General features: G+C 43.4%; 1 protein-coding gene across 2 annotated transcripts; it reads right to left on the bottom strand.

The window, feature by feature from the left end:
* Nucleotides 1-690: 690 nt before the first annotated feature.
* On the bottom strand, nucleotides 691-10,758 carry ZNF394 (zinc finger protein 394). Of its 2 annotated transcripts, XM_075995311.1 has the most exons (4): nucleotides 10,082-10,758; nucleotides 9,448-9,513; nucleotides 6,819-6,945; nucleotides 691-1,774 (listed from the first exon to the last, which is right to left on the bottom strand). In XM_075995311.1, exons 1-4 carry the CDS (start codon nucleotides 10,475-10,477, stop codon nucleotides 693-695), a joined length of 1,671 nt encoding a protein of 556 aa, XP_075851426.1. In that variant the 5' UTR covers nucleotides 10,478-10,758; the 3' UTR covers nucleotides 691-692. The 2 variants fall into 2 exon arrangements, with proteins under 2 accessions (XP_075851426.1, XP_075851427.1); XM_075995312.1 differs by lacking the exon at nucleotides 9,448-9,513 and having other exon boundaries at nucleotides 10,082-10,757.
* Between the last annotated feature and the right edge of the window lie 2,667 nt (nucleotides 10,759-13,425).

Raw genomic sequence — 13,425 nt, forward strand, 5'->3', positions numbered from 1 at the left:
ATGACCATACAACAAACAAAACTTTTCATGTGAAGGACCCTATTCAATAATCTGTGAAATGGATGCAATGAGAAGAATTAATTGTGTATAGCTGGATGGGGTTTTTTGTTTGTTTTAAAAGAAATCAAATTACAAAACTGAACTCCTAGGCTCCTACAATGGGAGAGAGGGAGTCTGCAAAATTATATTTTTTCCTTTATTTTCCCCAAAATTATAGTTCTAGGTCACAAACTTAACTGACTAAAAAGTAAAAAATATAGTGTCTCTTGTATGTACTGAACTTTACCAGGAGTTTTTAGGATTATGAAGTAGTGGGAATCTTCTCCACTATCTAAGGAAAGAGGCCATTCTAAGTTACTAAAATGAATTCTTTGGGAAGAAATGGAAGTGGGCAAGATTTGGTCCAAAAGCAGATGACAAAAGAGTACAGATGACAAGGACAGAAGCCTGTCACATGTCAGCCTTGCTCTTATCATCAGAAGTCTCTTACTGGCACCAGGTCATCTTTTGGAGAGTTTCCTACTTCCTTATTCCTGTTTACTGAAATACTATCAGAATATGTATTGAGACCCACACTGAACCTATCTGGTGTGAGATACCTGAGGAAATATGATCCATGATTGACTGAAATACTATAATGCCAAAGAATGTAGTTCTGGACAATGAAACAAAATACGTCATGCAGGAGCATATCAAAATGATGGGACTTTATTTTGATGGATTCTTTGGTGTCGGATAAGGTGTGTACTTTGTCTAAATCTTTCCCCACATTCAAGACATTTATAAGGTTTTTCTCCAGTGTGAGTTCTCTGGTGTTTAATGAGGGTTGCACTCTGACTGAAGCTTTTCCCACAGACAGAACATCCATAAGGCTTCTCCCCAGTGTGTATTCTCTGATGTTTAAAGAGGTCAGAGCGCTGCTTGAAGCTCTTCTCACATTCTTCACACTTATAGGGTCTCTCCCCTTTATGTAGTCTCTGATGTCTAAAAAGGCTGGAAATATGGCAGCTTTCCCCACATTCCTCACATTTATAATATTTCTCTCCACTGTGGGTTCTTTGATGCCGATTTAGATGTGAACTCTGTCTAAAACATTCCCCACATTTTGGACAGGTATAAGGCTTCTCACCTGTGTGTGTCCTCTGGTGTTTAATCAGGGCAGCACTTTGACTAAAGCTTTTCTCACATTCTTGGCATATATAGGGTTTCTCGCCTGTGTGGATTCGCTGGTGTTTAAAGAGGTCAGAACGTTGTTTGAAACTCTTCTCACAGATGTCACATTTATAAGGTCTTTCTTCACGGAACCACGTCTGTTTCTCACATAGCCTTGAACGATGGGCATTTTCTCCACTGTCAGTAGACTTGTGAGGTTTCACCACATGATGTCTTACTATATCTAAACTCTGTTTGCATTTGTTCCCATGTTCATCACCATCAATGGGCCTCTCTGCTTTCTGAATGTGCTGACAAAGAACAAAGTTGGAACATCTGGCACCATTCCCAAATTCATTATTTTTAGAGTCTCTCCCTTCTGTGGAACCATTTATGTTGAGATCTGAGATGCTGGTAAGTCCTTGCCCTTCAGGAGAATTTCCAAGTTTCATTGTTGAAGGGTTTCTTGATTGCTTTTCTAGTCTGTCCTCATGGGTATCACCATGCTCAGAAAACAGGGGGGACTTCCCTTGGAACACTTCTTGTAGCCACCCCTGTGGCTCAGCTTCTAATATCTCTTGCTTTAGAATCAACTGTTTGTTCTCAGGTGTGTTCTCCAAACCTGAAACATTAAAATACAAATTGCTGCCATAATCATCTTTGTGCAAGACTGAAATAAATAAGTTGTGGCAGAAGAACCCCACCCCAAAGTCCCTGTTAAATATCCTCCAGTAAACCCTCCTGAAATCTTTAACCTATAGACGTGCTCACACTGACCAGTACACATCCAGTTCTTCTCCTTTGATAACTCTGCCTATTCTCAGCAATCTATCTCTTTTACCTCTGCTCTGCCTCACTGCTGGGTAAGTCACTGCCTCATGAGAGGTCAATTTGGAAGGTGTGTCAAGAAAGGAAGCAAAGCCTTTATCCCATGATTGAAGGATGGTCCAACAACAGAAATCCTATTCACGGGATGAGTTGTAATAGCAGACACAGCTGGTGCCTCCAATTTCTGAAGATAAGGTCTGGGGGGGGGGGAACAATCCAGCACTGGCTGAAAGTCTATAAAGGAACAGACAAGCCACCAGATTCCATCCCCTAGTCCAAAAGCTTTGCAGCTTATTCTCCAGGAAGGCAGAACTAGATAAATTCAGGATTAGGACATTGGGCATGGCTGAGAACAGGATGGCTACACTGTCAAATCAAGGGAATCAAGTGAAGACTGACACAGAATTGGTAGAACCTTAATGCACTCTCCTCTGCTCAGGTCCCAAATTGTTGGCTCCAAAGCTTCCATTCTCCAGGCAGAATGGTCAGGGATTTTTATGCCTATTCATAGGCTGTATTCACAACTGTATCCCTAGCATCTAGAACAGCACCTGGCTTATTGTGGATACTCCATAAATATTTCTTGAATGAATCTCTGTATGGAAAAATTACCAGCCCAGGCCCAAACACCTAAAGACACTGACATATGGGAATTCTCAAATCAAACAACACCTGATGACCAACCTCATAGTGAGGATCACCAGTCCACAAGTCCTGCCCCATTACACACAGTTTGGGGATGAAATTCTTATTTTGACTATTAAACACAAATGGAAATTGAAAGGTTACCAACTTTTCAGGAAAACCTCTAATATAAATGCTGGTGAGACACATACTGTGTGAAACAAAAGAAAATTTAATAAAAGATAATATTCTCAGATAAATAAGATACTACATTCAGGAGACAAGGAGGCTATAAGAAAAGGACTGTTTAAAGAATCAGAAAAAGTGCATGAAAATATAAGTGATAACACAAATATTTCAGCATAAGGCTTGGGAAATACAGCTAAGGAAATCTAGAGAGTGGAAACAAAAGACAAAAAAATGGAAAATTGGGGTGAAGGGGTGGTGCTTAGAGTATCAGTCTATGAGTCCCAACAACCAAGAGAAATTCCAGAAAGGGAACAGGAAAAATTATGTACTCACAGGTCCTAGAGACAGGAGGCACATCACACCATGCAGGGCCACATGGCAAAGACCCAGGGTGATTAGGAGGCAAAAAGGAGCGAACAGACAGCACTAGGCCAGAGGCTTTATTGAGGTTTCCGTGAGAAAGACAAGGCAGGGTGAACAATTTAGGACTGCCTGGTACCTAGCCCTGGGGTGATTAAGGCAGAGGAGTACTGGCTTCCAGGGTGTATGGGCCAGAGGTGGCAGGCTCTGGGTTGGTGAGTTTGCGTAGCAAAGGCTTGCATCAAAGGCTGAGCCCTTTGCTATCTCTAAGAACTGGCTACCCTGGGAAGGATAGGCTCTCTCCAGCTAGAAAAGTTTGTAAGATGCCAAAATATAGTAATATACAGAATATTAAAAATAATATACATACCAAGGATAAAATATCACAATGGCATTCTCAGTAGCTACCTGGTAAACTAGCTAGAAAATTCACTATCTTCAAAATCATTTCTAATATAGAATGTTCTATACATCCATAACCTGATCCAAATGTGAGAGAGAAATAAAGACATTTTCAGACATGCAAAGTTTCAAAAGATTTAGTTCCCAAGTATATGTTCTCTGGAACATACTAAAAGATATTTTCCACCAAACCAAGGAAGAAAATGTTATGAGATCCAGCAAAGAGAAAAGGAATTCCTAGGGCGATGCGAAGATGTCTTAGGCTGCAGCTGTGTTACAGGCCTGGGGAAGAAGCAGCCCACTCACACCAGAGCAGAGCATGCTCTAGGACGCATCTCTCCAAGGGGAAGAACAAAACTGCTTACACATCTGATATAACTGAACATACTGAGGGGATTTTACATTTCTAATACAAAGTTTGTGGGTGAACTACTGATCGGTAGTAAGAAAAGTTGGCAAATGCAAAATTAGGTATTATTAATTCCAGGGAAAACTAAAAGTTGTAAAAAGAAAAGATATTATGTAGGTGAATATAGATAATATTGAAACATTATATATCAATTAACCAGAAAGACTAACTATAATAAGAGAATTGTGGACTGTTAAGTATGTACATGAAGATGAAAAAATTCTTCCTCAGTAGGCAATCAAGAGACAATAACTGGAATTGGGAAAAAATAGCAGAATAAACTTTATTTAGAAATAGGAAAACCAGCCAGGCGCGGTGGCTCATGCCTGTAATCCTAGCTCTCTGGGAGGCTGAGGCGGGCATATGGCTTGAGGTCAGGAGTTCAAAACCAGCCCGAGCAAGAGCGAGACCCCGTTTCTACTATAAATAGAAAGAAATTAATTGGACAACTAATATATATAGAAAAAATTAGCCGGGCATGGTGGCACATACCTGTAGTCCCAGCTATTTGGGAGGCTGAGGCAGTAGGATCACTTGAGCCCAGGAGTTTGAGGTTGCTGTGAGCTAGGCTGACGCCATGGCACTCACTCTAGCCTGGGCAACAAAGTGAGACTCTATCTCAAAAAAAAATAAAAAAAAAAAAAATAAGAAACAGGAAAACCAATACCTGAATAAACAGCTAAAAGATTTTAAACTTGTTGCCTCCGCAAAGTTGAAATCAGGATTGGGAAGTGATATTTTCTTAAGACTCAAAAAACACAAACCATAAAAGTTTAAAAGATTTGACTATATTAAATTCAAAAATCCTATATAACAAAAGATGCCATGATAAAAAGATAAGCCACCTATATAACCAATAAAGCAACAAAGGATTAGTATCAAAAATATAAATAACTGCTACCAAGCAATTTTAAAAAGATAATGGAAAAAAGGAGGGGAGAGAAAGGATATAAACAGGCAAGTCATAGGAAAAGAAGCCAGAATGCCCACAAAACATTGCTAAGATGCTTAACCTACAGAACTGAGAGAGGCACTACTACATGCCAGGCACTACTCCATGTCCTCAGAATAAATTAATCAACAAAGCAGACAATGATCTCTCCCTTGAGAAGTCTACATTCTAGAAGGGGTAGTCCGACAGTAAGTAAACATGAAGTCAATCACACAGGATGTTAGATAGGTCTAAATGCTGTGGAAAAAGCTGAGCACAACCAGAGATCAGCTGCATGGGGGCAGGCGCAGAGGACAAGGGGGCTGTGGTAGGCAAGTTGCAGCATTAAATAGGTTGTCAGGTCAGGCCTGAGAAAGAGCAATCTGAGCAAAGATCTGAAGCATGTCAGGGAGTTTACTTCGTGGAGAGCTGGAGGAAGAACCTTTCAGGCAGAGGGATCAACCAGCACAAAAACCAGGAGGCAGCATGCCTGGCATGTTCAGGAGCAGCAAGGCAGTGTGGCCAGAGCAGAGGGATGAGGGGCAGAGCAGGGGATGGGTGAGCAGGGTGGTGAGGCCCCTGCACGTCAGGCATCATAGGCCAAGGGCTTTCACCCTGAGTGAAACTGGAGCTACTGTAGGTTCTGAACAGAGCAGTGACACAGCCCAATATTTGAAAAGGAACACTCAAGCTACTGTGGGAAAATGGCATGCTGTCAGCTGATAACACCAAATGTGGAGAAAGAATAATTTTCATATACTGCTGGCAGGTGTATACACTAGTTATCAGCTCTTTGGACAGCAAGATGAATACATAGTAGTCCCCTCTTACATACAGTCCAAGACCCTCAGTGCATGCCTGAAACTGTATGAAACCCTAAATATGGTATGCCTTTTCTTATACATACATCCCTGTGATAAAGTTTAATTTATAAATTAGGCACATTAAGAAATTAACAATAACTAATAAAATAGAACAATTATAACAATATACTGTAATAAAAGTCTTATGAATGTGATCTCTCTCAAATTTCTTATTGTGCTGTACCATGGGAAACTGAAACCATGGGAAGTGAAACTACAGAGGAGGGACTACTGTATATCTCTAAGTATATGCTCTTCAGAGACTCCAATATATGAACAGATATACAAGCCATCTGCCCGTCGGCCTTCCAGAGTGCTAGGATTACAGGCGTGAGCCACCGCGCCTGGCCACATATTTGTTACAATAGAGCTATATGTATCAACATGGATAAATCTCAAAAATGTAATGTTAAGAAAAAACATATATTAATGCTATATAGTGTGTAGCTACATGTATATTTAGAGAGAATACAAAGCCTGAATGGAAATAGTTAAGTACCACAATCACCACAATCAGGAGAAGGAGCGAGGGGAATTTCTTTGAGGGAAGAAAAAAAAATGAAGCCAGTATGGCCAAGAAGTAAGATTTCATAAACTGGTGGTAGATACAGGGGATGCTCATTATCTTTTTTATTTTTTTATTTTTTATTTTTTTTCTTTTTTGCTCAAGAAACTGAAATCTATCATTATCTTTTTAAAATATTTTTATGTATGTATGAAATATTAAAAATTAACCAAAATAAAAAGCTGAACCCTAGCACCTGGCAATACAGAACACAAGGGTCCTGCCTGGGTTACGAAAAAACTCGAAGGCTCTCGGCCCAGGTCTGTGAATGGCAGACTGGCTCAGAGGTGGTAGTGAACCCAGTCCTTCATACATCTCTCTCTCTCTCTCTCTCTCTCTCTCTCTCTCTCTCTCTCTCACACACACACACACACACACACACACACATACACACACACACGCACGTGCAGGCACACACACACGCACGCGCACGTACACACACGCACGCACGCACGCACACACAGGACCGTAAACCAGGAGAATAACAGCACTCACTGAGCGGGACTGTGCTCCCGTATTCCTTCTGTGTGCTCTCCCTGCAGAAGTCTTTCTGAGCTGGGTCCAGATGCTCCCATTCCTCCCAGGTTAGAGCCATAGCCATGTCTTCAAACATCACCATCCCCTGGAACAATACAAGATCCCCATTCAGTACTTTCTGTCTCTGGACAGCATTACCACTGGTCTTAGGATGAGGCCAGACTCTAGAGAGTAAGGAGGGAGCTCTGAGAATAATGCAATAACTGTGGCTGAAGAAGCTGGTACTGTTGCTTCTCGGCCTCTGACTAGGATCAAGTATGGAGTCTTGTCGTGACCAAGAGTATCAAAGGACCAAAGACAGAGGCTGACATTCTCTCCTTATCCTGAAACCCTTTCTCTGGACTGTCTACACTATTTTGAGATAGGCAGGAGCATAATATTGGAGTTCTATTGCTGTGATTTATCAAAATGGAAACATGATGTAGATTAAAAATAAAAACATAACCAGAAACTCCCAAGTTCCAAGGCTGGCTCTCTGAGACGCTGTTTCTTCACGTATGCAACAGATACAAATATCTCAAGCAGATGCAGGTACCTCACCCACAGCAGGTGCTCAGTAAAACTGCTTTTCCCTTCCCTTGACCACTTCCATAAGATAATTAGCCAACCAGGTGATCTTCTGAGATAGCTTATTCAAATGTAAGTTGACCATTCACAGAGGTTAAAGCCACAATTCTTAGAAAGGGAAGGTTCTAAAACTGGTGACAGAGACGTTTGTCTAGGTTCCACTGAGGGTCACACACTGACTCCAAGTCTTTCTTGCTCACTATATTGTTTGTGTGTGCGTGTATGTATATACATATGTGTATATTTTACTTTCTGTATAATATATTTTGACATCTTTAAAAATCGTTGTGGCTGGAGAGAAACTGCCCCTCCCAGGGTAGCCAGTTCTTAGATATAGCAAAGGGCTTTGATATAAGCCTTTGCTATACAAACCCACCAATCCAGAGCCCTACTTCCTCTGTCTGGCCCATAAACCCCAGGAGGTAGTACTCCTCCCTCAATCTTCCTAGGACCAAGTACCAGGCAACTGGGACCACTGTAATTATTCAAATTAGCCAGTCTTAAAGTGCTGCCCATGTCCCACACCCCACACCAAGCATGCCCTGCCCTGCCCTACCATTCAAGGGAATCTCCAATGAAGGTTGTGGCTTGGGCCCTCCCCTTACTCCTGTCCCTTCTACCTCATGACTACCTTGGGTGCTTCCCCATGCAGCGCTGCATGGTGTGGCAAGCCTCCTCTCTCCGGGACCTGAAAGTATAGTAAACTTTGCTTTCCTTAGTGTCTCCTCTTGTGGTTGCACTTGACTGACCATCTCATAAAAGAATATAAAACACCATCTTTCAACGGTTACCTCTGGCCCTGAAACAGCAGGGCCCATCACCCACCACCCTCTTACTTATATCACATTAAAATCCACAGAAAACTCAATAATCACTACAATGTGTGAGACATGATACCAGGGACTGTAGAAAGTATGATTAGGTGCAAAAAACCTTCCTGGACTCTTCCCTCCACATCAGATGGGCAGTAATGAGGTCAGGCCTGTCCTTAGATTCTCAGTAGCCTCAGCAACTTGTACCTTTCCTTAGAATTTGGCTTCATGCCGTGCCTCCCTTATTTCTAGCTTAAGTTACACCGTGTCCTTGCCTCTAGAGAGATGATGACCATGACAGTAAAAGAACATAAATAATTCCCACTGTGTTACAACTGCTTTTATTTTTTTTATTTTTTTTTTTTTGAGACAGAGTCTCGCTTGTTGCCCAGGCTAGAGTGAGTGCCGTGGCGTCAGCCTAGCTCACAGCAACCTCAAACTCCTGGGCTCAAGCAATCCTGCTGCCTCAGCCTCCCGAGTAGCTGGGACTACAGGCATGCATCACCATGCCTGGCTAATTTTATATATATATTATTTGGCCAATTAATTTTTTTTTTTATTTATAGTAGAGACGGGGTCTCGCTCTTGCTCAGGCTGGTTTCGAACTTCTGACCTCGAGCAATCCGCCCGCCTCAGCCTCCCAGAGTGCTAGGATTACAGGCGTGAGCCACCGCGCCCGGCTTACAACTGCTTTTAATATTCAGTACAGTAACATACTATACAGGTTTGTAGCCTAGGACCAACAGGCTATATAGCACATAGCCTAGGGTGTGTAGTAGGCTACCCCATCTAGGTTTGTGTGAGTATACTCTATGATCTCTGCACAATGACAAAATTACTTAATGACACATTTATCAGAATGTAGCTCCATCAATAAATGACACATGACTGTGCTAGGAATCCTCAGTGCTTAGGACTGGAAAATCTATGGCTGCTGCTTATCCCAATGAGATTCCTCTCTTCCCACCTTTAAAATCAAAGTTGGAGAACTGTAATCAGCTGTTTAATAGTGATGAGACCTATACAATAAAATGCCCTGTAAATTTTTGTTTTTCATGGAGGAGTGATATGGAGTTATTTGCAGAAGTATGAAAGGTCAACCGTGAAAAGCCTAAACAACTGACATGCAGGAATGAAATAAGATCATACATATTAATATCTGCTAATGTCTTAACACCATATCATCACTCCATATTGGATTTTCTCACCTGCTGCACGGTATGTTTTTGATGAGTAAAACTAGTTAGCTTTGGCTTTGTTTGGTCCAGCAGCAGCTAAACGGGATGAAATGATAAAAAAACAAAAAGTACAGAATTAGGTACATTGGCTGTCCCTCAGTGAAACATGCCTTATTTAAATTCAACAGTATTCTACGAATTACAATTATATTGAGTCTGCTTTTGCAAAAGCCCACCAGTGCTGCGCTGCCAACCCTCCCTGGAACACCACATAAAGTTTGCAGATTGAAAAATAAAAAAGGACAACCATTATCAATGTGGGAGGAGGGGGTCGCCAAACCGTTAGAAAGAAAAAAAAGAGAACCTCACATTAAAAATGATGGAGAGTTTCTGTTCTAAAAAAGGATATGAGCTCACTTTTCATGATGACATCAGTCTTTGCCAAGTAGTCAAGTAAGACAAGAGGATGCCTTTCAACGGATAAACAGTAATCCACGTTACCTTTACACTGAGGTCTATAACTCATGTCCTTGATAGATCTGTCATTTTTCCTGTGGAAAGGAAAGTTCATGCACATCCTAAAGTTCACACAAAATGTAATAAGGAAGGAAAAGGGACGTGTGTCGGAGTCTCACATAGCCAGAACAGACCTTTCACTTCTCACCTGGGGCGAGGTCCTGTCAAGGGCTCTCTGAAGAGCCCGCACCGCGGCCACAGCCTCCTCCCCGCTCTCCGGGCAGTGCTCCCGCACCCAGGACTGCAGTTCCTCGGGCAGGATGGTCAGGAACTGCTCCAGCACCAGCAGCTCCAGGATCTGCTCCTTCGAGTGCATCTCGGGCCTCAGCCACCGACGACAAAGTTCTCGGAGTCGGTCCAGCGCTTCTTCCGGTCCAGCCATCTCCTGGTAACGCAACTGCCTAAAGCGCTGTCGAGAAGTTTCCGGGCCCTTCCAGCCCCCGGGCGGGTCGTCTTCTTGATCTCCAGGTAAGTCTTCCTCCACTTTCACTGTCAAAAGTCCATCACGCAGGAGCGACGCGGCGTCCCTGGACCTCGCAGCCATTACCCAGGCTGCGGCCTCGGCGTCACTGCCACGCCTCTGTCCGGTCAGGGCCGAACGCACCTTTCTCCAGCATATGCGGGCTCTCCCAGAGGCTCGCCTTCAGGCGAGGAGAGAGCAAACGCAAGGTCCTCATCCGCTCTCCCCAAAGTTGAGGCGCACCACCGTCGCGTCCCAAGCACCTGCCCCTCTGCGCCCGGCCTCTCTTCCGCACTTCCCCTTTTCCGCAGCCACCGGGCCTTAGTCCCGGGACACAACTAACCCAGGCCGGAAGTGCGTCACCGACTCCCCGCGGAGCCCCCCCCCCCCAGCTATTTCGGGGCCTCTTCAGGCCGCGCAGCGAGCGAGATGCATCTCGGTGGTTTACAGTCTTCCGTTGGTTGGGGGACAGCCGGTCCTAGGCCGTTTCCTGCCGGGCAAGAAAATAACGGGCTTCCCACCCGATGGCCGAGCGCCAGACTGAAAAAGGATCCGCACTTGTCACCTCGCACAAAAACGCGCACTTCTCATCTCTCACAATAATCAACTCAAACAAAAGACTGACACAGGACCTGCACTTTCCACCCCTCACAAAAATCAATTCCAACAAATGATTCTTAAAATAATGGGTATTTTAAAGACTCTAGTACCAACTTCATGGAAATATCCAGTTAGCTGGGCCTCAACATAGATTTGTCTGCCAAAACCATTTTAGGCTCTGAGCTGATGAAACAAATCATCTTAAAATGATGGTGATGTGGACAGAAAACATCTAAACCCTGAAATATTTGAAAGAAGTTTATTCTGGGCCAAATTTGAGGACTATGGCCTGGAGCCACTCTCAAGAAGCCTTGAGCAAGTGGGCTCGCTGTGGCTGGGTTACAGTTCGGTTTTATACATTTTCAGAGAGACGGGTTACAGGCAAAGTCACAAATCAATACATGAGAGGCATACATTGGTTTGGCCCAAAAAAGTGGGACATCTCAAAGCAGGGGCTTACAGGTCATAGGTAGGTTTAAAGATTCTTTGGCTGGCAATTGGCTGAGTTAGACTTTATCTAGAAGACCAGAAAGGATATGCGTTTTTTTTTTTTTTTTTTTTTTTTTGAGACAGAGTCTCGCTTTGTTGTCCAGGCTAGAGTGAGTGCCATGGCGTCAGACTAGCTCACAGCAACCTCAAACTCCTGGGCTCGAGTGATCCCTCTGCCTCAGCCTCCCGAGTAGCTGGGACTACAGGCATGCGCCACCATGCCCGGCTAATTTTATATATATATATCAGTTGGCCAATTAATTTCTTTCTATTTATAGTAGAGACGGGTCTCGCTCTTGCTCAGGCTGGTTTTGAACTCCTGACCTTGAGCAATCCGCCCGCCTCGGCCTCCCAAGAGCTAGGATTACAGGCGTGAGCCACAGCGCCCGGCCGGATATGCGTATTTTAATATAAGTGTGTGAGCACTCTGGGAGGTCCAGACAGGAGGACGTTTTTTTTGTTTTTTGGTTTTTTTTTTTTTTTGAGACAGAGTCTCGCTTTCTTGCCTAGGCTAGAGTGAGTGCCGTGGTGTCAGCCTCGCTCACAGCAACCTCAAACTCCTGGGCTCAAGCGATCCTCCTGCCTCAGCCTCCCGAGTAGCTGGGACTACAGGCATGTGCCACCATGCCCGGCTGATTTTTATATTATATACATTAGTTGGCCAATTAATTTCTTTCTATTTTTATGGTAGAGACGGGGTCTCGCTCAGGCTGGTTTTGAACTCCTGACCTCGAGCAATCCGCCCGCCTCGGCCTCCCAGAGTGCTAGGATTACAGGCGTGAGCCACCGCGCCCGGCCAGGAGGACATTTTAAATTTAAATTTAGGATAGGAGCCTGCTAGGATGCTTGAGTTAAGATATTTTAAATTTACAATAGGCATCTGCTAGGATGCTTGAGTTAAGATAGGGGCTTCTTATCTTTTAGGTGAAGTTAATGCCATACTGGAATCAGGTTCGGAAGTAAACCACCGCATTATTTGGTTAACAAAAGCCGCTTAATGGGAATTTACTGTTTGCCAGCCTGACCCAGCTGGCCTCCTTACCATTTGCCAGCCTGACCCAGCTGGCCTCCTTAGAAAGGCGTTTTTAGCAAAAGAAAAAGATCAGAGTTCAGTCCTCAGTGAAGAGCGCTACAGTCCTTTAAAAAATGGTGAAATAATTCAGAGTTGGGGGGGATTTTTTTTAACCAATTTCTTCTATGTACATCAAATTTTAATGCCTTTGATCCTAACAAAGATGATGAAATTGAGGCTCACAGAAGCTGTGTGTCTTGCCCGATGTCAAACTGTGAGTAACTTGATGAATGAGACCAACATGCCCATTTCAAACTCCAAAGCCCAGGGCTTTCCACAGCTATAATGTTCCATTTATTGTAATTTTTTTCCCCCTAAAGCTACCTGGTTGATTCATTCATCCATCCATTCATTCAAGAAACAGATGCCCACATATTGTGCTTCTACTCCAGGCATCACCCCAATCTCTGCCATTGTCTTCATATGACATTCTCCCTGCATGCAGTCTGTCCCCAGATTTCCTTTTTATATGAACATCAGTCATAATGGCGTCAGGCCCACCATAATGACCTCATTTTAACTTGGTAACATCCTATCTTCAAATAAGGTCACCTTCTGAGTTATTGGCGGTTAGGATTTCAACATATGAATTGGGGGGGGGGTTACCCAATTAACCCATAACAGTATGCACTATATAGGTTTATTTAAATTTCTGAGAAGCCTCTAGGTTCTAAAGGGGACAAGTGGGAGACATTCTAGAGCAAAAGGAGAAAGAACTGAGAGCAGCCACCAACTTTCAACTCTCCTCCTATTATCTCAAAAAATACTTACAGAGAACTCCCCAGCCTTTTCTGCCTTCTATCTGCTAGAACCTTCACCCATACCCTTCTGGATAACATGATTAATAATGAAAGCCAACACTTATTGAGCA

The sequence above is a fragment of the Microcebus murinus genome, chromosome 19 (genome assembly GCF_040939455.1).
Source record: "Microcebus murinus isolate Inina chromosome 19, M.murinus_Inina_mat1.0, whole genome shotgun sequence".
In the NCBI taxonomy this organism is placed as follows: Eukaryota; Metazoa; Chordata; class Mammalia; order Primates; family Cheirogaleidae; genus Microcebus; species Microcebus murinus.

Coding starts and splice junctions, on each gene's coding strand:
- ZNF394 (XM_075995311.1), bottom strand. CDS start 10,477: ATGGCTGCGAGGTCCAGGGACGCCGCGTCGCTCCTGCGTGATGGACTT. Junction 6,946..9,447: donor AAAAACATACCGTGCAGCAG/GTGAGAAAATCC, acceptor GTATTGTTCCAG/GGGATGGTGATGTTTGAAGA. Junction 1,775..6,818: donor CGGGAGCACAGTCCCGCTCA/GTGAGTGCTGTT, acceptor TTAATGTTTCAG/GTTTGGAGAACACACCTGAG.